Source organism: Helicoverpa armigera, chromosome 21 (assembly GCF_030705265.1).
Source record: "Helicoverpa armigera isolate CAAS_96S chromosome 21, ASM3070526v1, whole genome shotgun sequence".
Taxonomy (NCBI): Eukaryota; Metazoa; Arthropoda; class Insecta; order Lepidoptera; family Noctuidae; genus Helicoverpa; species Helicoverpa armigera.
The window spans coordinates 3,467,487-3,493,321 of NC_087140.1; the positions used below are offsets into that span (position 1 = coordinate 3,467,487).

Below are 25,835 nucleotides of genomic sequence, written 5' to 3' on the forward strand. Positions count from 1 at the left end.
ACCTGTATCCTGTACAGTACTTTTGTGTATTATATCTTTGTTTGCCAAGCAATTTTTAAAGCAAAGAGGTTGTACTTGTATTTAGTTTGGAACCTTATTTGTTGGTATATATTCCGGAAAAGTTAACTCGTCTAATGATTCCCATCAAAGTCTACCCACATTACCAATAAATCCTGTTAGTGCCACATCACAATGAGGGTTCCAAGCCCTGCATAATTCTGTAGTTGCATATAATTTCACAAAAAACTCACAAAGTCCACACGTAATTTCGAGTTTCTAACTTGTGAGTTTTTATAGTAGTAGAACTGAAATCATAGACGAAAGAGATGTATTAAAAAAAATAACTTACAATTGAGTTACTATTTAAAACCAATTTCCTTACTTTGAGGGAAAAACCATACTTTTACAATAACGCATTCCGTGAAAGGTTTTTATTTGTAGAATATTTCTACGCTATTGTTGTCATTATTTATTCTGCGCATTCCAGTATGAGTGAGATTATTTTACTTTGCAAAAAATATATTTTCCCACCACATTTGTAATTAGAACCAATTCATCATTAGCTTGAACTAAATACGAAAAGGGTTTATTAAAGGGTTTATTCGGGTTTATTCATGGTTTTTTGGAACTTTGAAATCATTACTTTATGTTTGTTTTAGGTAGGGAATTCTCAACAATTTGAGATTCCAGGGAGAAAAAACTCAAAAGTATCGATTTTAGGGGTAAAATGAGTACCATAGAGCAAGTTTCGCCTTGTGATGGGTCACGTGACGGCACGTGAAGCAACATAGACAATACATCCATTCGTCAGTTTTCGGGCGAGGAGGCAGCGCAGTTTGCTGTTTTATTGAGCGGACTGCCAAAAAGTGAAAACTGAAAAATGGCAAAAACCCTCTCGGCTTCCCAGGCAGCCAAGGAGCATGTCTTGGCTGTATCCAGAGACTTCATATCCCAGCCCCGTCTGAGTAAGTACACCACAATTTTGTGCCTCTTTTTCGGCTAACGTCATAATACCTGTCAATGAAAATATCGATTTTCCTTTCGGGTTTCTATGTTACGCCTAATTGGCATTGTTTTGTAGCCCTAGTTTATAATAACAAGGGTTGTAATCCCTGATTTCGTAAGGATTCATGGCCGAAAACTGATTGTATGGCCCAGCCTTGAGATAATTGTCTCATGGCGTTCGGAAGTCCTAATTCCTTAGATAATGGCGTTAGACGACGTATAGATACGCATATAAGCATATTAACAATCTCCCAGTTGAAAGAAGTGTTAAAATGTTGTAAATTGCTATCGGAAACGAATGTTGTCGTCATAGACACTAATTTGGTCAGCTGACTTTTTTTTACAATAAGTACCTTAAAGTGGAGTATGTTTCAATTAGCTCTCGCTGTTATGTGTGTTTTAGAATGAAAATTCAACAGAATTCTTATGCTGTTACTGATGAAATATTAATTACATGTGATATTTGAAATTTAAAACATAATTTCTATATCAAATCTATCTCAGAAGGAACTTATAAGACTCTTGTTTCTTATAATGCAGTCTGTGAAACATGATATAACCAATTGGCTCCACCCCTTTAATCTCAAAATTATCCCATCACCATTGTCATATTCCTATTAAGCTGAACCTTCACAAGTTATTAATACAATTACATAAACTTTCAGCAACATTATCTACATTGTGTGCAATTAAAAAATATTCCATTCCATATGCTAAGTATGAATGTAGATGGATGGAGAGGAAGAGGAAGACCTAAGAAAAGATGGATGGATTGCCTGAAAGATGATATGAATAGGAAGGGAGTGAGTGTCAGTATGACGAGTGACAGGGGAAAATGGAAGAAAATGACATATTGCGCCGACCCCAAGTAATATTTGGGAACAGGGCAGGAGAAAGAAGAAGTGCAATTAAAAAATATTCCAAAAGAATTGAGGAAATTCTAGCTTTCCAACAATAAAAGTATTGTTGAAATAAGTATAATAGACCCAGAGAAACAATAGATCTAACACCTACATACTTATAGAGCAATAAAAGATGTTACAACATATTTAATTCTTGATCAGCTGATCTCATATAAATTTTTTACAAATATGATATTTCATAATGGCCTTGTACATTAAGTAGTCTGATAGAGACTGCACTATTGACTACAGATCTATGCCAAGCCAATTCTGCATGAAGGTTTTACATCGAATATACTTTTTCATGTATGCCAAATGAATTACTTAACACATCTAAGTAGTCGTTTTTTTAAAACTTTTTCATAACATACTTTGACTTCTTCAGCTCAATTCACACTTAGAAATACATCTAAATACTAGCTGTCATATGATCAGAAATGTTGCTCAATATTTTATAACTAGCTCCCCACAGTTCCACCTCCTTCCTTGTATATCCTCTAATATCCTTCATGCACTTGACTAAAAAGTCTTGATACTTCATGTATTCTTATAGAAGCCTTTCTCAGACTCTAGAGTAGCCTGTCTGTGTGCCAAATTTCAAAGAACTAGGTCAGTAGTTTTGGTATGCAGCTTACTATATTATGCACTTTCACATTGATAGCATAGTTGAAGTAATACAAATATAGATCAGCTGATTATCATCTATTTGACTAGTATTTATCAGTTTGCTTATGAAAAGGGACTGGTTCTGCTAACTTGAGCCATATCATTATGTAGTCAGCTGATTTTATTTACCTAAGAAATATAACTTCTGCACAAAATATCTATGAGATTATTGATTTAGAAATTCATTCAGTTTGGATAGCTGTTGAAAATCAATCAACTTCAATATCCTAAGAACATAAATATGATAAGATAAATTGTTTGTTACTTTTTTGATAGATTTATCTGATTTGTTGCTTAGAAACAGTAACTTTTCAATTCCATTTAAAAATCTAATATTTTTTTCTTCTTGATAAAGCATTACAAAATATTATAACACTTATGTCTTAAGATTAATTTATTTTAATTAAATTATGTTGTTTCCTCTGTGCAGTCTACAAGACGGTGTCGGGTGTGAACGGACCGCTGGTCATCTTGGACGACGTGAAGTTCCCCAAGTTCTCCGAGATTGTACAGCTCAGACTTGCTGATGGCACCCTCCGCTCCGGTCAGGTATGTCAAAGAAAAATAAAGATACTTCGTCCAGCTTTATTATAGTTTACAGGTCCTGGCAAGTATAGTTTAAATGCATTCCCCTTGCAGTCCACTCTAAAAAAATATCTAATTGCACAAATCTTCATTTCACCTTCATACTGCTGAATACATAATCCATCTTATTTTACTTGTATGTCAACATTGATCTGCCAGTCTAATCCAAGCGTTCATAAAATAAAATACATGACACTTTTTTTCTTTTTTCCTAACTAAACACAGATACAATGTTAAGTTTGTGTGTTACACTGGGACATAATATGCACCTACTCTAAATTAGAATGTGTTTAATCTTGGTAAATTACTGTTTTACATAATAAACATATACAATAATTATGACACCTAATGGTCTGTACACTATAAAAATTGAAGAATTTCTTGCCCATTCTTCTCCATGAGAAGCTACTTTTGCAATATATATTTTGCTTTTGCAAGATATATGATTTTACATATATATGACACCTTCTCTAGGTGCTGGAAGTCAGCGGCACCAAGGCCGTTGTCCAGGTGTTCGAGGGCACATCAGGTATCGACGCCAAAAACACTCTGTGTGAGTTCACCGGCGATATCCTGCGTACTCCCGTCTCTGAAGACATGTTGGGTAAGTGGTAGTAAATAAAAATTTTCTATAACTCAAACTCAAAAATTTGCAATTTTTTATTTATTTATTTATTTTTGGTTCACCAACGATTATTTACACTGATACGACTAAGATAACATGTAATGTAACTAAATAATAGTGTAACAATCACTTATAGGTAATCTCAGCATGCATTAAAAGAAAAGAAAACCACGTTGTACATACTGCACTTAACTTAAAATTAAACTAAATTACCAAAAAAAAAACATAACTATTTAAAACTTACTTGTGTTAACTTTAACTTATGTGTTAACCTATGTAACTATATAATTTTATAATAAATAAACTATTTAACTATTTAAAATAAAAACGAGTTAATCGGGTAAATATTTGGGGAACAAGGTTTTTAGCTTTTTTTGCAATTGTTTAATAACTTGCAATTTTTTGGCATATTGCATACTACTTTAGGTTAGATTTACAACATAAAAGAAAAAATACATTTAGACTATGTCTTGCATCTTAAGGCAAAAAAAAGTTTTATATACTCAACAACACATATTTTGAATGTATTAACATGTAAAAATAAAATTAATGCTAAGTACAGCACTTAAAAGTACTAAATTGTAAAAGTTTTGTTGACCTTGCACCAGATTCTCTATCTTTTGAATCTAGATGAATTTAACATGTACGTTTCTAGTAGTCGATGTAAAAGTAAAAAGACTTTACATAGTTGCAATGTTCATACATAGGAAACTTAGAACTCAAAGAGTATGGAAACACTTAAAAATTATATCACCATTGTTATTATCAGGCGATTGTTATCTGAGTTTACTTTATTACGTATGTTTGCAGTGGCTAGAACTCGATATCATTCGCGTTTAAGATATAAAATTTTAAAATCTTCATTAATTATGACCATCTTAGCTGCAAGAACTACTTCGCGCACCAGGTTAAAAAGTAGCCTAGGCCAAAGGGCATAGGCTCGGGCTCTAGATATGCTTACCAAATTATATTCAAATCGGTTCAATGGTTTTGGAGTGAAGGCACAACAGACATACACGATTTACTTTCACATTGATAATTTTGTATTAAAAATACACGTAAGATTAAATAATTATGTTTAATAGCTAAAAATAAAGATGTTTTCCACCAGGCCGTGTATTCAACGGTTCCGGCAAGCCCATCGACAAGGGTCCCCCGATCTTGGCCGAGGACTTCTTGGACATCCAGGGTCAGCCCATCAACCCCTGGTCCCGTATTTACCCTGAGGAGATGATCCAGACTGGTAAGTTTCTATACAAGACTTGGTTTTTGAAAATGAATGGGGGCTAACAAATTTTGTGGGGGCCTGCTTTTTTTTGAAGTTTTTGGAAACCATAGAAAAACAATTTTGAATAAGTCTCAAACTATACTTTAACTACAAAATATATAGAAGAATGCTGTTTTCTTTACTGACATTATTTCTTGACTGGTAAAATTATAAAGTGAATACTTGAAGATTTCATTTAAAACTGGTGCTTAGTTTACTTCAATATTTATTTCAACTTAGACCTACAACTACATAGAACCTGACAGTTGGTTCTATCTAGGAACATATGCTTGGATATCCACTCAAAAATCATATCTTCCCCAGGTATCTCCGCTATCGACGTGATGAACTCCATCGCCCGTGGACAGAAGATCCCCATCTTCTCGGCCGCTGGTCTGCCTCACAACGAAATTGCCGCCCAGATCTGTAGACAGGCCGGTCTTGTCAAGGTAATGATGGTTTTCTGTTGATTTTTTATGTAGGCGTGGTTAAATGATGATTTGGCACTAAATCTTCTTTTTAATAAAAATATGCCTTTAAAAAAATGTTATGGTTGTGGGATTTTGTAACAGGGTTAATAAAAAAAAATGTAGCCAGATTTTAGACGAATTTGTATGGAATTCGGATTTTACATGAAATCTGACACTATGGAGAAGAGATTTGATGAATTAAACCTACAATTATTTAGTTGTTATAAATTCGATTTCTTTAATTAATTATCGCCCAAACTGTAATAAAAAGGATTATATTTAGTTCAAGCCTTTAAATTTATACCAATTATACTATCAGTTGATGGACAATAAAACATATCTTACAAAGAAAAACCCCATTCATCATAACAATATTCTCCATATTGCCTTATCTTCTCCACAGATCCCCGGCAAGTCAGTCCTAGATGACCACGAGGACAACTTCGCCATCGTGTTCGCCGCTATGGGTGTGAACATGGAAACCGCCCGGTTCTTCAAACAGGACTTCGAAGAGAACGGCTCTATGGAGAATGTGTGCCTATTCTTGAACTTGGCCAACGATCCTACTATTGAGAGAATTATTACCCCGCGTTTGGCTCTGACTGCTGCCGAGTTCTTGGCTTACCAGTGCGAGGTGAGATTTTTTTTGTTTTTGGTGCATTTTTGTTGGATAGGTATTAAAAGAATGATTTTGAAATGTAAACTCAAGAAAAAAATGCAAGTTGAAAATTTTATTGAAGTCTTTCTAAAAGGACTTCTTGGGTTCTCAAATTCAATCGTTTATTTGCTAGACATTGTTTTTATAAAGATTTCTTAATTCAGATGATTTTGAATTATTCATAAGTTCTTATGTTATTCATTTAATGAACATGTAAAGGTAACAATTTTTTCACCAATATTCCACCTTGTACAATTTACATTTCATACAAAGAATTTTAATAATTCTGCACAAGTAAATAACATTATTTTGTGTCTACGAACAGAAACACGTGCTGGTCATCTTGACTGACATGTCTTCGTACGCCGAGGCTCTGCGTGAGGTGTCCGCCGCCCGTGAGGAGGTGCCCGGACGACGTGGTTTCCCAGGTAACACATCATCATTATTATAGGAAATCATATTATAGAGCATTGATTTATATCCCACTACAGTTCGATAGCATGGCGAGGCATGAAAGTTACATATGTGGTATGAGTCCAAAGGCCATGTGGTTACTAGTGGTTTTTTGATTTTTAATTTGTCATCGATTTTGGTGGAATCCTGCTATAATGTTGTTAGCTCGTTTGATGTGTCCTACCTACCTTCAAAGAGAAAATTTACTACTAGTGAATAGTGTATTCATACTCTTTGTTGCAACAAAGACTTTTACTTATATCTAATACCGTTCTACAGTTCTAAAACAATCTTATTTCCTCCCAGGTTACATGTACACGGATTTGGCCACCATCTACGAGCGCGCTGGACGTGTGGAGGGCAGGAACGGCTCTATCACGCAGATCCCCATTCTTACTATGCCTAACGACGACATCACCCATCCTATTCCTGACTTGACGGGTTATATTACTGAGGGACAGGTGAGGAGCGCTTGTGTATTTTAACCTTAGTAGTTTAAGGACGCTTGCTCGGTTTCTCGCAAATATCAATGTTTTTTAGGTACCATTTTGACACATAAGCAGTTACAATTTTGACAATATTATGGTATTAAATGAAAGGTAATTTATTCATCTCCACGTTAAATGCATTAGAATTACACAGTCCCATACTTTTTTTTTACACAATTTCGTTTTCACCGCCGGAAGAATCATAAAAAAGTACAAAAAAAGGAGTCTGAATAAGTACGTATAACCCAAATGTGGAGTTGATTTATAACTCCCAATAATAAAAAAATCACAGCTAATGTATTTTTCTACACGTTCAGCTATTTTTTTTGGACATACATAAACCACTTTATAATTTACAACAAATTATAAAATCACTCTCAAATTTCTTCATACATTTTTTCGCTATGCGCACGTCTCGGACCGTCATTCCGCGCTCAGACGCGCTCGTGGAAGCACGGGTGTATCGCTTTGTCGGAAAAAATAAATACGTAAAATCTATGATAAAGAGTGTAACGATTTGTGTACTGGGACTGAAATACGTTGATACTTTTTCGGATCAAAACAAAAGTAAGTACGGCCATCATGTTCAGCCCCGGATCTAGGGGGGGGCAAGCCGGGGCCCATGCCCCGGGCGGCAAATTCAGGGGGCGGCAAAATCAGGCTGACTGATTTTAAATCCTACATCACAGATTACCATTATAGTTACCTACAGGGCCGTCTTAACCTATGGTGCAGTGTGCGAATAACCCGGGCGCCTCGGTCTCAGGGGCGCCGCGGGACGCCCCACCGCCAGGCAATTCTTTTTTGAAATTTCGATGAAATTACACCCGTTTGATAGCGAAGTTCCATTGTATCATGATACTGACAAGCGAAGTTTCTAAAAAAGTCGCCTTCGCTTTGTTTAGTTGATCATGTTGATTATTTTTCACTTTTAACATCCTGCAACTATGTGAAAAAATTCTCGCTCGCTACGCTCGCGGCTAAATGACAGTGTATGTCCTGTTTTTCTGATGGTCAGTAGCGGCTTTAGGGTAGGGCGCGGTTGGGCGACGGCCCAGGGCGCCGGACATAAGGGGCACCGCAGGCGCCCCCAACCAATCCTTGATCAGAATTTTACTCCTATTTTTGTTTTAAATTTCATCAAAGATCGCAGCTTACAAGAACTGTATCCAAATGTATGGATAGCATCAGGGCCGCCTTAACCTATGGTGCAGGGTGTGCGAATAACCCGGGCGCCGCGGGCTCAGGGGCGCCGCGGTACGCTCCTGGACCAAGAAATTTCAATTAAATTAATGTATTGTCATACAATGCCGGGCGCGTTAGATACACTACTTTTATGTCCCAAAACTCAAAAATTTTCGCGCTCGCTTCGCTCGCGGTTTCTTTACTTTACACTTAAATTTTTTTTACATATAGCTACTTTTAATTTAATGTCCCAATACTCAAAAAAATTCGCGCACCCTTGCTCGCGGCTTCTTCACTTCACAGTCGCCTTTTATTAAATATGTTAAGGACTTTTAGTGATCCAAATCTCAAAAAAGCTTTTTCGGGCTTGCTTCACTTTATAGATGCTTTATAGTTGTTTTTATTTTTCAACATTTTTTTGTCTACCCTAGCAAAAAGGTAGCGTCGTTTTTAAGTCCTTTTATTAATAAGAAAGTAACTTCTAGTTTCTATTTATGGTACTACTTTAAGTCCCAAAATTTTAATTCATAGGCGCCAACACCAACAAAGAGTTATCTATGTTTGGGCTACATTTTAAGTCATTTTTGTTTTAAGTTCTAAAATATAACAAAAAATTTCTCGCTCGCTTCGCTCGCGCAATCAGAACCTGTGCTCCCGTGTTTTTGCATTCACCAACCAGTAATAACTTATGTACGATTGGGCTATATTTTAGGTAATTTTTGCTTTGATTTGTTAACTATAAAAAAAATTCGCGCTCGCTTCGCTCGCGCAATCGGTAACTACATATGTCTCTGTTTTTCGTATGGGTTTAAATTGCAGTTGGGGGCGCCGTAGCAATCTCGCCCAGGGCGCTAGTAGGGTTAAAGCCGGCACTGATGATAGTTTATTATTTTTATTGACGCACCGAATCAACAAACACAAATGGCACTCGCTCTAATCACGGTTTCCTTTTATTTGTACATAATTTCCAGTTTAATTTGTGAGTCTTACTCAACAACAAACAAATAACTTAAAAAAAGTTACTACTTGTTGCTTAGCAGTACCTACTTAATCAGGTACTTTTGTGTCGCAGGCTCATAAAATTTCGCGCTCGCTTCGCTCGCGCAGTATTATACAAGCATTGCGTTGTTAACTTCGTAAGTCAAATCCACGCTGTCTAACCTTTTATAAGTCAAATGTAGCAAAAAAAATATTTATGGAGTCCTCAAAAACAAAAAGGTTTGCGCTTCCAAAAAAGCGCTTTTTAAAACTTATTAACTTTTTGTGAACATTAATCTGTCTCGACTTTCATAACTTAAACCTGGCCAACAGTTTGAGCCTACAATGAATTGGGACCTTTTTTAAAGTCAGTTGGTGAAATAAACATAAGTAGGTAGGTAGGCGGGGCGGCATTTTTCAGTTTTTGCCCCTCCTAAGAAAAATTGAAGATCCGGCGCTGATCATGTTGTATGATGGCCGTACTTACGTACGTACTTATTTTTAGAATTGTATAATATATACTTATAATAGATACCTATTAAAATGACAGTAATATTTTTTAATTCGAAATGGCGGGCACATTTTTTTAATAATTTGATATTATGAGTAATCATTTAAAAGATTTTTGGGGGTTGTGATTTTGAAAATGTGTAGGTATTTATTTCATGACGGCGAACTTTTTTTTTATGAAATAGTAAATTTTTTTACAGATGCCACGGCCTAAAAAATTTGGATATAGACCAAAAAAAAATGTTGGATTTAAGAAATAAAATAATGACACATTTTAGGTATTTACCCAACTACGGTAAAGCTAAAGAAGAGTTATGATTTTGACAGGCTATGTATGTATGTATGATTGTATGTTCATAATTTATGTTATATAAATTAATGTTTTTAAAATTCATAATTAATGATGGAAACACGACAAATGAGACACGACAACCGTTTTTAATAGTCTACATCAAGACCGCCGTCACAAATCACCGATCCTCTCGAAATACATATAGAGAGTTGCTACCTAATTGCTACCAGCTACCATTAGTTGCTACCAATTGCTACCCTCGTGGTTTTAAAGATATTCAGCATCCTAAGGTGACAGCCATTCTGATATTTTTTGACTTTTGGAAATGCACCTCAGAGGGTTTTATAATAAACAAAAAAAGCAAATGGTATTACCAAATTCAGGACCAGTTACGAGTAACTGGTCAAAACCAATGCGTATTTGCCGTATGGACTGGCAATGATAAAATATATGCATTTGTGGAACGAGACGACCAGTTCTGGAAGGAAAACATGGAAGGACATTTAGTTAAATTCTACAACACCTGTTTACTTCCAGGACTGGTTGACCCACGACACACTACCTCTAGGTCTATGAGCCTTAGGGACCATAGTTCACATTCAAGAAAAATATTGACCGTTAAAAATAATTCTTAAAAATATGTTAATTTTGTCATTTTGTTTTTATATTTTTTTGGTTGTTTACTTTATTTTTATTTTATTACATTTTAATTTCTCACAACTGTTTTTATTTTCTTCCAAAATACTTATGTATAGAGGGGTTACTTAGTGCTGAATACCCCAGTACTCATTTAATCCGATGAGAAACACATCACACAAAATTTAAAGATCATCATATCAATAAGCGTGAAACCCTTTACAAACACTAAGTTACAACTAGTTATAGTCGAAAAAAAAATAATATAATATAAAAAATCTTGCAAGTATCAAATTTTGTTGAGTGATGTACAAAATCTGGCCAACAATGGCTTGTATGTGTGTGTGAGCGCAATGTCGTTGTGTTGCCGCTAGTTTACCTAAAATTTAGCGAGTGAGAAATGTAAAAGCGTCCTTAATCAAATTAGCTACATCAGAATGAAAAAGTTTTGTAACAGGAAGACTTTATAATGTATTTAGTTGTTTACATTATTGTTTAATTAAGAAGTAATTAAATAAATATAGCTATCGACGTGCGAACTTAATTACAAAAGAAGACTGACATGATTTTAAATCTGAATTCATTGAAAACTTTGTTTTAGAGGCAAATGTGGAAAAAAAATATTTTTATATTCACTCTAGTTTTTGCAGTTACATTTATGTTTCGACGTTATTAATAATTTCTAGTTCCAAGTTTTTATACAAATATTTCGAAGAGTAGGTATTCGTAACAAGATAGAATTAGAAATAGTTATCATATCTACCTTTGTAAATAGTAATTTTTCTCTACCTTAACAAAAAAATACATTTATCACATACATACACTGTCTCCCACAGATCTACGTAGACCGTCAGCTGCACAACAGACAGATCTACCCGCCAGTGAACGTGCTGCCTTCCCTGTCGCGTCTGATGAAGTCTGCCATCGGTGAGGGCATGACCCGCAAGGACCACTCTGACGTCTCCAACCAGCTGGTGAGATATTATCTTACACAAGTTATGAAGGATAAAATGACGAGCGGAAATACCATAACGCAAAATCTTTAGGAAACTAGCGTCGCCGAAATGGGTGGATGAGGAACCTTACTAGTTCCGGCCTTACGCCTTCTTTAGTACTCGCATCACATCTCATTTTTATAAACCAAAAATATTCGACAATGTGTCGGAACTCGATTGCTTCATTGGTACGTCACATTCATTCAATCGTAACTGAGCGTTTTAGTCGTTTTATGCATTTAAGAGGAAACATTTTTTTTGCTTGTTCAGAAACTACCGAATCATTTTTTATTTTTTTCCAATGCTGAGATCTACACTATCTCACGTGGGCGAAACAGATCTTTATTTCATTATTGATTATCCTACAATACTATGTGTTTGTATTACAGTACGCTTGCTACGCCATCGGTAAGGACGTGCAGGCGATGAAGGCCGTGGTGGGTGAGGAGGCGCTGACGCCTGATGACCTGCTCTACCTCGAGTTCTTGACCAAGTTCGAGAAGAACTTCATCTCCCAGGTATGGACATATAGTAAACTAGTTAAAATAAATAGTATCTACTGTGAGTACTATTTGGCTCATGAACATAGAGAAATTTTATTTAATCAAGGTCCAATTTTTCAATGGCCAGATAACTTTTCATCTGAGAAATGGCAGTTTGACATATTTTCTATACAAAAGCTGTGTGCTCTTCAGATAAACGTGGCAATTGAAAAATTCACCCTAAAAAACTTATCTGAAAGCTGCTATTAAATAGAATACCATTCAAATCAAATTAATTAAATCGCAGTCTACTAAAAACTAATAGAATTGTCTATCTATCGATTTTTACTCTGTAGAAAAAAATGGTTCCAATATATCTCGTGTTCCGCAGGGTAACTACGAGAACCGCACAGTGTTCGAGTCCCTGGACATCGGCTGGCAGCTGCTGCGTATCTTCCCCAAGGAGATGCTCAAGCGTATCCCCGCCTCCATCCTCGCAGAGTTCTACCCCCGCGACTCCCGTCACTAAACGACCCTATGTCCGGCCCCGCGGCCTACATACTCTTGTAAGATAAAATAATACTGTTTAATAGTAAGTTGTTAATAGTTATTATAATGTGTATCACATACATGTATTACGATCATGTGCAAAATTATATAAAAGCGTTTCAATCGTAGATAACGACTTGTGTATATATTTTCACGCTATATTCTCTACTGAGCGGTTAAATTATTGATAGATGCCATTTATTTTGTCTTGTTTTGGTGCTTCGACACGTATAAAGGATATTGAAAGATTAAACAGTTATTTTTGTGTGCACAAATTGTTGACATGTGTTCAAATTATATGTAATTATCAAAATCTGTTGTAAATCAAGATATTATTACTATTTATTGTGTGATGTCGCATGTCCACTTGCGAACTAACAGATATTTATGTAAATAAAATACAATAGCCCAGTAACGACACGTTACATTCCAAATTAAGTTTTCCGGTTCACTCCAAAGCTACATTCTGTATTCAGCTAATAAAAGTGAATTAGGATACTGTTGTTTTCAATGGAAATAAAAATATAGAAAGTTTAATTTGGTTATTATTTCTTGTTACCCTCTCCACTTGTGAGCTAATCTTATCTTTTATAATTATTTTTTCATTTTCAACTGTATTTACCGAATTTTCGAAACATGCTTCGCTCGCAAGTTCCAAAAAAGCTTCGTCAGTTTGACCAGACCTCACCAAACCCGAGGCGACGAACGGAACGGATGCATTTGAAACAGACAGAATTTCTGGGCTCGCTGGGTGATTAAACCTGAAGCTCACTCGATAAGATGGCCATACCCCAATACGAACCCGAAATTAATGAACCGATTTGAAGGCATCTTAGCTAAATAATCCTCGAGTACATTAGGCTAGGTACTCGTATCTATTGTCCGGGTATGGGAAGAAGTTCGGGTGATGCTGCGGGAAAAAGTTACTATATAAAACGAAATATTGTAGTTTTTTATATTTTATTGAATTGTATCAGACACTATGTACATGCTTTGCGTAGCCATGTAAATAATTTTATATACGTTTTCAGATGTTAACTGGAATGAAGAAATTAGTTTTCTACAAATAGATACGAAAGTTTCCCTACGAAACTCGAATTTCGCCGGGCGTTGAATGATAAATACTAAGATATAAAATACTCCAGCTTAAACCTAGGCACATGGGTCGTATTGTGTTCATTACTAACATTATTTATATTGAATATTGTAATAAAAAACTGCATCTTCTATCTTCCGAATCATTCTCCCTGATATTTAATACCCGCAACTGTAATTTTGCTACGTCGAATGCAATTTTTTTGTGTGGCCTTATAGCTAGTTTATCCAGCGATGCCGGCGATGGCTTCGGAGGCGAAGTACTTGACATCCACGTCGGGATCTACGTTCAGTTTCTCGAGTACTGGCTTCACTTGAGGCTGGATGACGGCGGGGTCTAGGAACGGCGCCATCTTCTGCAGAGTCTTGGCGACGTTGAATCTCACGTTGGCAACATTGTCATCTGCCATGGACAGAACAGTGGGCAAGAGTACTCTGGTAGTAATATCCTTGCCGCAGACTTCAGACAGCACATTGATGCAGAATAAGTAAGTCATTCTGTGCAGGTAATTCTGTTCGCGGGACATAGCCAGTACTTTGGGGATGACATTAGTTTCAGCCCACTGTGATCCGTATTGTTCTACTAATTTCTTAAGGTTGAGAGTGGCAGCTTCACGGATAGCATAAACGTGGTCGATGAGCCAAGACATGCATAGACCGGTGAGTTTTTCATCGAAGAACTCTTGGCCAAGCTGGCCAGCGAGTAAAGGCATGTGTTCGATGATGGCTAGACGGACGCGCCACTTTGTGTCTTCAGCGAGTTCCACGATGGCGGGGAGGAGAGATTGCACTAATTGCTGGATTCCAATGACTTCATTGACACACTCGAGGTTGGAGATGATGTTCAGCCTGACTTCGGGGCACTCGTCTTTGAGTTGAGTGAGGAACAGTGGCAGGAGATGTTCGATGGTGTTCTGGCGACCGACAATGGGGCTCAGACCCATGATGACGGAAGCGAGAGCGGACTTGACGTGTTGGTTCGCGTCGCAGACTAAATCCTTGATTTGCGGTAGAATCATTGTCATGATGATGTGCTCTTGATGCGCCTTGTCTAAGTTCATGCAGAAGTCCTTCACCTGGGGAGAATAAGAAGAGAAATTAGCAAATTACACCATTAGCTATCTACATATTTAAGGTTGACAACCTTGTGAAGAGGGCCCAGCACTCTGCAGATAAATCAACTTTAATTGAAACAACTACATATTTTTCTGTAAAGGTTTCTATGTGATTTTTATATTTTAGTGCTATTTATATATCTCAATAATATGTAAAAAGCTGTTACCAGATTCTGCAATAGATACTTCACATGCAAAGTGCCTTACCCTACTTAATAATCACTTCTGTATTGACATGACAACAGTCTTAAGTAAGCAGAGAAAGGTAAGTAGCTTTACTAACTTTTTGATAAAGGGCCCAGCTTATAACATCATAAGATAACAATAAGGTCCCATATGTATTTGCTCATCTGTAAATCTTACCTTGCCAGCGGCGGCGGCGCGTACTTCAGCCTCGGTGTCTTTCAGCAGAGCCTGGAAGATCTGCGCCAGGTCCGACCGTGCAAGCTCGGGACCTACTGCTTGCTGCAGCTCCACGAACCTGGAGACAGGGGATGCTCGTTAATTATGGAAAAATTAATGGCAGAGCAGGGATATACCATATTGTATTGTGATTGTATTAACGAGTTGACATTATAATCGTGTAGTTGTTGTAATAAAACTCTTTGTTTTTAGAGTGCCGTACCCAAACGGTAAAATTGGGCCCTATTACTAAGACTTCGCTTTCCGTCTTTCTGTCCATCTCTCACCAGGCTGTATGTCCAGAACTACGATAGCTAGACAATTATCAAAGATTGTTGTTGCTATAACAACTAATACCGAAAATTAGACTATAATTGATATTTTAGTAGTTTATTTTTAACACAACACCTATGAAACACATCCTAAGCGTGAGGTTCATTGAGAGCTTACATAATACATACACTCTAAATTTTATGTTACAAAATAGTAAGTTATTATAACACTCACTTGTCAGCGACCATGTACCGCACCCTCCAGGAGGTGTCTCCAGCTCTAGCGCGAACTGTGGGCATCACCAGCTGCTCCATGTCTTCGGGAGGCAGGAGCGCGGCTACGGCGGCGCAGGCCTCCGCTGCGAGTAGACGCACTGAGTCTTGTTCATCCTGGGGAGAAAAAATGTGATGAATCCTCACTAGTTACCAATATTATAAATACGAAAGTAACTCTCGTCTCTGTTGAATCGATACATAGTCTTAATCATGAGAAGGATACAGGTTTTTTGATCTGGGAACAGCTAGTAAATAGAGGGGCAGATTTAACATGGACCCTACTGTTTAGCTGTGCCCTTGTACAATTTTTTCTATTATATATTCTTGTTTGTGTTTTTATGTGTACATAAACTGTTAAATAAATAAATAAATGGACCATAAATGCACATAAAGAGTGGTGGACTATGAAAAGCATTTATTGTCCATGTCTATATGCACGTCATATGCACAAGCTAGAAAAATAGTGTCTTGCTAATTATTACTTAATTGAACAGAAATAAAATTTTATCTATGTTTTACTTTTATATTTCGTGGCGTTTTCACGCCAAAACTGCTGAACCGATTTAAACAAAATATTGGTACATAGATCTTCTAAAGCCTGAGAAAGGACATAGGCACTTTAATTCTCTTAGCGAAGAACGGCTAGTAAATAACATAAAAAAATAATTAAATAAATTTTCCCACACACCTGAGCCAGCGTAACAAACATAGGTATCAGGTCACTCTTGACGTACTCCACTTCAACGACGCGGGCGAACTCGCCCAGCTTGTAAGCAGCCGCGCGACGGACCATGGGGGTGTCATCCTGGCAGAGGGAGCGGAAATGTTGGCGTAGTTCTGCCTTGACAGGGGCTGATACACGGGGGTAGCAGACACTGAAATAATAATTAAAGTTAGGTAAATTAGTTGATTTGTAATAAAAATAAGGTAAAGTTTATTCTACTCTCTCTGTCCGTTATGGGCCCGTTAGTATAGTTATCAAACTATAATATATTACGTTAATGTTATAAATGCGAAAGTTTATGTGTATGTTTGTTACCTCTTCATGCACAATTTTTTGAAAAGATTTTGATGAAACCTGGCAGCAATATAGTTCATCAGAATAACATATAGGCTTATTTTTACCCATTATATGATGAAAGACTTATATGTATTCAGAAATAAGGACTTATGTGCTTTGAAATAATGTAAAAGAGAAAGATCTTTTTACCTAAGGAACTCCTTTTATCACCTTTTACAGATTCACTATTTTTCGTTTTAATAATTTAACTCTTATAAGTATAAGACATATTGTAAAATTTAAAGACTACAAAAAATCAAGTACCATTGTAAGAATGCCATCGGTGAAGAACTCAAAAGATGTTAAATAATGGCCAAAGCGTTGGAGATTAAACAGATGACTATCAGAGTGTTTATAACATTTTCAGATAATACCACACCCTGAGCTGTATGTAAACATTGATAAGAACTTTGTATTGTAGTGTGAAATTTTTTGCAAGGATCTTAGTAAAAACTACATCAGTAAAACAATTAATTACAAAACTAGGCTGCAAAATAGCACTGTTTCAAAAACAACATTTATGGAATACTGACCCTTTATCACTTCATGTGTTTAAGAAAAATTTATGTAATTTCCATGGTAGCTATAATTTATTCTATACTGTTTACACATTGGTCAGTCAGCCGAGGTTTTTATTTATGCAGCTGGGATATTCCTAATGGAAAAACTGAGTAACTCTAGTTTATCTTGGCCATACCAAGACCATTTTATCCTTAATTGTTTATGTGCATGTCTGCCATATAACTAACTACTGCTAGAAATTGTTGTGTGCAAAGAAATTTTGCAACATTTTCACTTTGTTGGTATATTTGTAAATATTATAAACACCAAGGCTGTGTTTCTAAATACTAATTATTTCAAGGTAAAAAAATATTGTTCTGCAAACTGGTTAATGCAATCTTTCACGCCATTTCCTCTGAGTTAAGTTAAATAAAATTGAAACTTCATTTATTGTGGACATCAATAACCTATCTCTTCATTTACTACTAGACATTGCTTGTATGGGGTTATTGTTAAAATCCTATCCTTCATAAGCAAATCTAGATACCTAGATGGATTACTGAAATCTGCCAAGAATCAAACAATACATATAACTATAGTTACCTGAACAGCCCACAAGCAGAGGCACGGGAAGTAAACCAGTCACCGCCAGCGAGACGCTGCACCAGTGGTACAAAGTGCTGCTCCAAAGCCTGAGGAGTGTGATGAGCAGCCACAGCACGGAGTGAGGCCACAGCCTTGTCACGGACTACTGTCTCTTCTACGGTGGCCAGAGACTCCAGGGGAGGGAGCAGACAGTGAGCAAACTCACCACCACCAACCAGGTTGATGAAGTTTCCTGTAATTTATTTTTTGTTGAATAAATGTGTGTTCTTTTGTTGTCAAAAGTATTTATTTAACTGTTTACGTACACAGTAAAGACATGAAAGAAGTAGATGAAACATAATATAGTACAGAGGTACTACTTATTTCTGATGAATTCTCTTCTTTAAAAAAATGTAAGTAAAAATATTTGCATGCCAAGTTGGGCAGAATAAAGCTAGAACTTTTACCCTCTGTAAAAACTAGTACCACCTATGTCCTATGCAAATATTTTTTTTTCTTTCTTTCTTTCCAGCAATTCCTATGATGGCCAATGAATTGAAGTTATGGCGAATGAAGTTATTAGAAAACATCATACTGAAATGTCTTACCCAAAAAGGTAAAACCGCTCTATTACTGAGATTTTACTGTATGTCTGTCTGAGCATCATGAACATACAAAAAAAATATATAAAAAATTCAGGGGGCTCCCATACAACAGAACAAGCGTTATTTTTTTAAGATAATGGTATCCCTTTGTGTGCCCATCCTTTAGCTGTTTTCTTTTATTTTTTTAGCAAGAAGTTTTGTTTTAGGTACTTCAACCAATTCATCATGCTATGATGTTATACTATTGTGTCTATTGAAGTGCAAAAACAAACAATGATGATCTTTCAGTCTTCAGTTAGTTTAAACATCAAACTAATTGAATTGTATGCAATTATCTAGATTCACAATCAGTTTATCATTGAAGTCAATGATATTGATTCATTGGTTGATAAAGGGTTATCAGAAAACTGACGTTAGACAATGAGATAGCACTTTCTTTCTTAAAATTAAATCTGTAGTTTATAAACAATAGTTGTTAGTTTTTATAGTTTTATTTATTTATTTATTTATTTATTTTAGTTTTCTTGACATTACTAAAAAGAGTTAATTTTGAATATGGATTGTACATAATTTGTTAAAAAAAATGTTATATTGATTCATTTTCATAAAGAATGAAATATTTGAAGTGGGGTAAAGCACAAAATGAGTTGAACGTCATCATAAAATCTATGTACATATTTTGTATTATTGCAATACAAAGAGATATACATATTCTGTTACTAGCTGGTGCCCGCGACTTCGTCTGCGCAGGTTTAGTATTTCGAACAATATGTTTACAAATTGTAGCCTATGTGTTATTCTGATGTATAAGCTATATTATTGTAAAGTTTCATTAAAATCCATTCAGTAGTTTTTGCGTGAAAGAGTAACAAACATCCATACATACAAACTTTCGCGTTTATAATATTAGTAGGATGAACCGAAACTCAATTTCAGTCCAAAGATTCCTCCTTACTTCATCTCATATTCCTTCCACATTATCTTGCTATTTGAAAGCAGTGCATAACAAGTTTCAGGTTATTTGCATGTTTGACGGGTAAATCAATAACAAAGTAATTAGTACTAGCAAACGTAGGTATGTTGGTTTATCCTTAACAATATTAACACTGTAAGGTCATTTAACAAATTGATTTATGTAGTAACTGATATTTTCATGTTTTTAGCGAAGTATAAGAAATACCTCCCACAATGAGACTGAAATTGAAATTTCTTTGATAATGATATTGATATTTTTCCTGAAAAAGGTATTTAGATCTCAAATATGCACAATTTCAATAATAAAATCAATGCATGTAGTAGTAACCATGACAGTATTAGCACAAAAGACATGTTTACACTATATCAAGGCCTAACCAACTATCTTTGCGATTTTGTACCCGATTTTAATGAAAAGATTGAAGAAAGTAGATAGTAATGATATTTGTATACACAAAGCATGAAAAAATGTAATAAATAGGCCATCAAAACATACATAGGTAATCTAAACACGCAGTCTGATGATAATTTTATACATTTGCGATGTACGTACCAAGTTGTTCGGCGAGGGCGAGTAGAACCTCATCTTCGTCGTAAATAGTCTCTGTCAGGAACGGGATGAGCTCCGACCGGGTCCTCTCCACTCCGAGGGCCAACGCAATGGTGGATAACTTCTTGATAGAGTTCAAACGAAGCTGCACGTCCTCGTTTTTCAACTCGTCGATGAGCACCGCAATAGGATACAGTGACTCATCCGTCCCAGAGTCGCTTGCTGCCATTTTTATGTTTGTAGTGCTGCTTCGATTTCAAATTTCACGAACTTATAAAGATTTTCAATAGATTTACGAAAGGAATGCGAGTATTATCATAAAAACGAACGCTATTGAACTCAAATGCAGCAAAATGGCAGCATTGGCAGCTAATGTTTTTTTTTTTAATTCTCAACCACCATTCGGTCAATATTTTTAGGATAAGGAACAAAGACATTCAGCCACAGACTAAACTAAATGTTATCGTTCAGTTATAAAAATTGAGGTGAATATAAAATTTAGTAACAAAATGTAACTTTTCTGTGTTGAAAAATTATAGAAAATATTTTTAAAGGCAATCATATCATTTTAAAATAAATTGTCACAGGAGAACTACAATTGTATTTAACGCCATCTTGTGGATCTTTAAGTGCTATTTCTTGTCGTACTTCACGCACGAGAATTTTTGTGATTCGTTGGATTCATGTTGGAATTTTGTTAAAATATTATGTTCTGATTGAGACATATCAATAAAGCACACATAGTGTAACTATTTTAACGCATTCATTACTTCTAATACTTCAAGATTATAAAATTCAAGAAATATTGCACTTCTGCGTCTTTGCTGTAGAATTTTTTTTAGGCACTGAAATTGTCTAATGAATAAGGCCTGTTTCAATGATGAGATGACTTAATAATTTCATTAAATACTTCTTTTAATTTCATTTTCTTTTATTTTTAAGTAGTCAAAAATTGACAAAAATATCAAAAACCGGACATGACAGTTGACAATTTGTTTCTTTGCTCAAAAATGAGTCATGGAGTGAAGAATCTATAACTTTTTGTTGTCAACAATATTTTGCGATTGGATAGGGTATAAATGCTATGGGAAGCGATGCCGATAGCCTCAATGCGTCGGTCGCACACATCGTGCTGTGCTGCGTGGCCGGGAAGGGAATTAGCCGCATGTCTGGTAAAAGCTTTACCCATCCTGGGATGCATGCCAATTTCTTCATACACGGAGTGCTGGGATTCTTCCACTACCAAAGTGAGTATAAGATTCTATGAGTTAAAGGCAGTAGGAGGGCCTCTGACTCACAGGAAGGACGGCCTGATCCGATATGATCCGTTCAAATCTGTCAAAGCTGTATACCTACTTTTAAGGGGACGAATTGGTCAACAATAATTCCATAACCGGCACGCGCATCTAAGGCGCCAAAAGGGGTCGGAGCGTCTGAGCGGGGCGACAAAATGGTTTTGTAATTTTATTATTTAGAAATGATAATTTGATAAAAATTCCTTCTACAATTTTAAAGAGTTTGTATATACTCAAGTACTAAAAAAGTTAAAAGTTATGTGAATCTCTTTTTAAAAAGAGGTATGTTTGATATATTTTTCTCTGTTATAAAAGTTACCTAATCATATTTTCACGTCTAACAAAATAAGGTTTATATCATGAACTTTCAGGTAACCAAGTTGTATTTTGATCCGTTTTGTATGTACTGAGAAAAATTGAGATCCTTGGCGCCAAAAATTCCAATTCGTCCTCTTAAATAAAGGCATCATTTTTTGCCCCTTAGACGACCCACTGACCTTTTCTATAGACTTTAAAGTCTGATACTGACTTATTGTCATTTTGATTTTTAGGTGGAATACTCAACAACGATTTTAAAGAAGCCTACATGATAAGCCTGCGTGCATCCCGCTACCTCGCTCTGCCATGTCTAATGGCGGATCTGCGGCGGGGCGACCACGTCATCTCTGCCGTTCACCTGATGTCAGGACTCATACCCTTCGCCATCTCCCTGACCGGCGAAGACAACGTCCCTCTAGGAAACCTGATGATCGCTTGCAATATTATCGCGCTCTGCCACTATTCTTTCACCACGAACCGTGAGTGGGGATGGTACACCGCGGGTGCAGCTGTCATTGCTTACTTCCTCTCCCCCCAGACCGAGCAGAAGATGCTTTACCCCCTAACCTTGGCTATGATGGAATATTGCGCTTACAGAGTCTTCCACATTCACTATGACCCCCCGCCTGCACCGCCTCCAAGACGATAATTTATTTTTTTAATTTATTATTGAAAGACATTGCTTTTTTTGTTTTATTTGTTGTTTTATTTATGGTGAAACTTAAGTGTCACATTTACTATTAGTAAAAGAGTTACGAAATCATTTTGAAGTGCCTTTCAACTACTGTGAGGTCTAGGAGAATCTGTCAAGATCTTTCGACACGGAATTGTGAATTGTTCAAAAGCGTTCAAGATGCCATATGGTTTTGGGCTTATGACACGAGAGAAGATAAATCTAGCGTCGAACTTTCCCCCTATAAACTTCCATACAAAACATTTCCGTAATTTATAATTGAATAACACGACGAACAAAATCCTACTTCCCCCAGTTGGGTTAATGCTACTTAACGTGCGTCTTTTGTTCTTATTCAATTTAATCTTTACATTCATTTTGTGAGGAACAAACATTTTGGCAATGGTATTACGTAACTTGAATCACAGATACAGGTAGCGTTCCACTGGAATATATATTTATATACATAGTGCTAATATAGCCCTTCATCATCATCAGCCATTTTATCACACTGCTGGGCACGTTTCTCCTCTCACAAAGAGAAGGATTTTCCTAATCACCTATCCCCTATATAAAGTGCTCACCAGGTAAATATTTGCAGCAGTTTTTCACGGAACACGTAACAAACAACTGTCAATGCTGCGGGATTGTTCGAAAGAGTTACTACAGTCCTGGTACATGAAAGGTTCCAGAAGGAACATCGTGGGTCTTAGTCAGTGACACTCTCTCACGCTGCAACTACATCGGGAGGGCCGAAGAGTCATTTGAAGATTTTTGACCAAAAAAGATGTAACAAACCAACATTCATTTTCAAAAAAATGACAATGTAGATAATGAATATAACCACAATATACATAGCAATAATATAAAAAGTTTATTCCATTGTCTCCCTCACATATGGGGGTTAACCAACCATACTGGTTAGAGAGGTTGCCTAATGCATGCCCTGCTGTCTCCTTGTTGCTCCCCTGCTGAGACAAATCCCATTAGAACGAAAGTAAAGTTGTTATATACTTACATAGGTATTTCTTTATAAGCCTTGCTGCTTTGAGACAAAGAAAGTCCTTATGAATGCGAAAATAATCGATTGAGATTAAATAAAAGGCATGGATTCCACATAGGTGATGGCAATGGCGATGGAGAAGGAACTTGTTGACTTTTATCTGGAAACGGGACTTAACTTCAGGATGCAGAAGTCAACTTCAGGTCAGTGGTAATAGTTTTATAGGAAAATCGTACTTATTACTATTGAGTTAAGGTGCATGACAGTTACCACAAATGTGCCGTTTACTGTACTTCAATCATATTTTTTTTGTTTTGAAAATTCTTCATAGGCGTTTGATAAACATTATTTTATTAGGAAGGTAAACGGAATGGATATAGGTAGAGTAAGGAGATGACCAAAGAAAAACTAGGGATGAATAGAAAGAATCAAAGTTTTTTTTTTACTAGGATAGTTTTTATATGTAGGTAGGTACTGTGAATATCTATGTAAATATAAACCAACACCAAGAATATTTATTTCGGTCACCGATAGACAAGAAAGGAAGAAGATCGGAAGTGGTTCGTCCAAATTAAATTGGGATTAATAATGAGATGCCAAACCTAAAATCAGAAACAGTGATTCCCTTCTGTGAAATACAGTTCTGAACTTCCTTTTGACTGAAAAGCTATTTGATACAAATCAGAGAGTTGGAGCCTCAAGTTGGATGATTGTATATAATAATTTACTCAGTTCCTTGATTTGCTCCAAATTTTAGGCCTTTTGAATTCTCTACAATCTGTGGAATTTCATTTTCCACAAAAAGTAAGGACAGCCAGTCAGTAGTATTCAATTTCGGACAAGCAAAGTTTTAAAATTGATAAATGTTAAAGGAGTCGAATGGCTAATTTCATAAACGCTAAGTTATTTGTTGCGAACTCTAGCCGAATACCTTAGTAAGTATTATAATTAACAAGCCCATAGAATAAAGAAAAAAACATAAATGTATAAGGAAAACACTCAAAACGAGAATCTATTTATGGCCCGTACTGACTCCCACGAGTTGTTAATTCTCCTCGTTGAAATGTTACAGACGATGGTTATTTTTGCACGGATTACATTAATTTGCGACTAGGTTCCTCCTGAAATTTCATTTCACTAATTAAATAAAACTGCAAATCTTCTAAATTTTCAAAACGTGTTGGAGTGGCTTAGCAACCAGATATTTTTAGATCTCTGCCTAAGATATTTTTTTACAATGGACATGAAAATACCTAGCCAAATAAATACTTACTTATCTACCTTATTTCCATAGGTTAGCTTGGAATTCAGTATTCTTGCTTTTCTCTATTACCTACCTAGGTATAATTTTATTAAGTAACTATCTAATCAAGTATGCTTAGCAAAGACAATATCAAATCCATGATGAAGTCTTGTCAATTAGGTTATATGCAAAATTCACGATGTAGGTACGGAAAAACAAACAATGAGATCTTATTCACGTTATTAAGGCAACGTATTCTTTTTGTTTAAGTATTTTGATTGATTCAGTGCGAGCCCTCAGGGCATACTTACACACGTGTCAATGGAAATTTGAATTCGGAACGTGTAAAAACATCGATAGAAGATGGTTTTATCGACAAGTCCTCGTTTTGATTTATTTTTCGAATTAATTCGTCCTCAGTTTTCAGAAGTTGGTACTGAACTGTATCGTCATTTTTTTTGTCTTTATAAAGGTAGGTTCCACTGGGATAAAATATACCTACTAGCCTATATGTTACTCGGGAGGAGTGTAGCTTTCCAACAGTACCTAGTTTTCAGTAGTTTCGAAGTCTTTTTTATTACCTATTGTATTAGCATAGGCCTCCATTGATATGTAGGTAGGCCTATGTTCAGCAGTGAACGTCCTATGGCTGAGATGATGATGATGATGATGATATTAGCATAGATGTATATCATAAGAACTTTCAGTGAATGTGTAACATGTTCATACGAATTTTATCTAAATTCCAGTGAAACTTGTGGAGTAAATACATGTTCCATTTGAATATACATTGCTATTGAAATAAACAAACAACCTCAAGCCCCAAACACATTATACTTTCTCTTTACTTTTGTGGGAAAATGACTCCACTACCAAGATTTATCTTTGAGTATCTTTCTAGATCTAAAAGTCTAGAATATCAGCGAAAGTAAGACTTGTCTGTCTGTCTATCAATACTTCGGTACAATTAATAGGTAGGTATATCAGTATCAACATATGCTAGCGTTCCCTTGGCCATTAGAAATTGATACTTTCACGAAAAGCGAAAACAAAAATAGACATTGCCAAAATTATTTTGTTACCGGCCTGACTTGCTTTTTGAATTTTCATCACCTCAGTAG

General features: G+C 36.0%; 3 protein-coding genes across 3 annotated transcripts; 2 read left to right on the plus strand and 1 right to left on the minus strand.

The window, feature by feature from the left end:
* The first annotated feature begins 781 nt into the window (after positions 1–781).
* Positions 782–13,283, plus strand: LOC110374284 (V-type proton ATPase subunit B). The gene is made up of 11 exons (XM_064040095.1): positions 782–965; positions 3,004–3,122; positions 3,633–3,762; positions 4,895–5,026; positions 5,375–5,499; positions 5,924–6,154; positions 6,504–6,606; positions 6,938–7,092; positions 11,557–11,694; positions 12,105–12,233; positions 12,589–13,283. The coding sequence occupies exons 1-11, from the start codon at positions 881–883 to the stop codon at positions 12,724–12,726; spliced, it is 1,485 nt and encodes a 494-aa protein (XP_063896165.1). The 5' UTR covers positions 782–880; the 3' UTR covers positions 12,727–13,283.
* A 406-nt stretch (positions 13,284–13,689) lies between these two features.
* LOC126056437 (serine/threonine-protein phosphatase PP2A 65 kDa regulatory subunit) lies at positions 13,690–20,556 on the minus strand. The gene is made up of 6 exons (XM_049849343.2): positions 20,186–20,556; positions 18,071–18,305; positions 16,595–16,781; positions 15,866–16,020; positions 15,320–15,437; positions 13,690–14,917 (listed from the first exon to the last, which is right to left on the minus strand). The coding sequence occupies exons 1-6, from the start codon at positions 20,409–20,411 to the stop codon at positions 14,066–14,068; spliced, it is 1,773 nt and encodes a 590-aa protein (XP_049705300.1). The 5' UTR covers positions 20,412–20,556; the 3' UTR covers positions 13,690–14,065.
* A 613-nt stretch (positions 20,557–21,169) lies between these two features.
* On the plus strand, positions 21,170–22,507 carry LOC110374297 (uncharacterized). Its single transcript, XM_021331956.3, has 2 exons — positions 21,170–21,429; positions 22,029–22,507. The coding sequence occupies exons 1-2, from the start codon at positions 21,267–21,269 to the stop codon at positions 22,442–22,444; spliced, it is 579 nt and encodes a 192-aa protein (XP_021187631.1). The 5' UTR covers positions 21,170–21,266; the 3' UTR covers positions 22,445–22,507.
* The last annotated feature ends 3,328 nt before the right edge of the window (positions 22,508–25,835 follow it).

What these genes read in the sequence shown, in the direction of transcription:
- LOC110374284 (XM_064040095.1), top strand. Translation starts at nt 881, where the DNA reads ATGGCAAAAACCCTCTCGGCTTCCCAGGCAGCCAAGGAGCATGTCTTG. An exon ending in CATATCCCAGCCCCGTCTGA is followed by an intron (nt 966 to 3,003) that starts GTAAGTACACCA and finishes TCCTCTGTGCAG; the next exon opens with TCTACAAGACGGTGTCGGGT. An exon ending in CGGACGACGTGGTTTCCCAG is followed by an intron (nt 6,607 to 6,937) that starts GTAACACATCAT and finishes ATTTCCTCCCAG; the next exon opens with GTTACATGTACACGGATTTG.
- LOC126056437 (XM_049849343.2), bottom strand. Translation starts at nt 20,411, where the DNA reads ATGGCAGCAAGCGACTCTGGGACGGATGAGTCACTGTATCCTATTGCG. An exon ending in CGGTACATGGTCGCTGACAA is followed by an intron (nt 15,438 to 15,865) that starts GTGAGTGTTATA and finishes CCCTGTCTCCAG; the next exon opens with GTTCGTGGAGCTGCAGCAAG. An exon ending in GCGCCGCCGCCGCTGGCAAG is followed by an intron (nt 14,918 to 15,319) that starts GTAAGATTTACA and finishes TATTCTCCCCAG; the next exon opens with GTGAAGGACTTCTGCATGAA.
- LOC110374297 (XM_021331956.3), top strand. Translation starts at nt 21,267, where the DNA reads ATGGGAAGCGATGCCGATAGCCTCAATGCGTCGGTCGCACACATCGTG. An exon ending in GGGATTCTTCCACTACCAAA is followed by an intron (nt 21,430 to 22,028) that starts GTGAGTATAAGA and finishes TTTGATTTTTAG; the next exon opens with GTGGAATACTCAACAACGAT.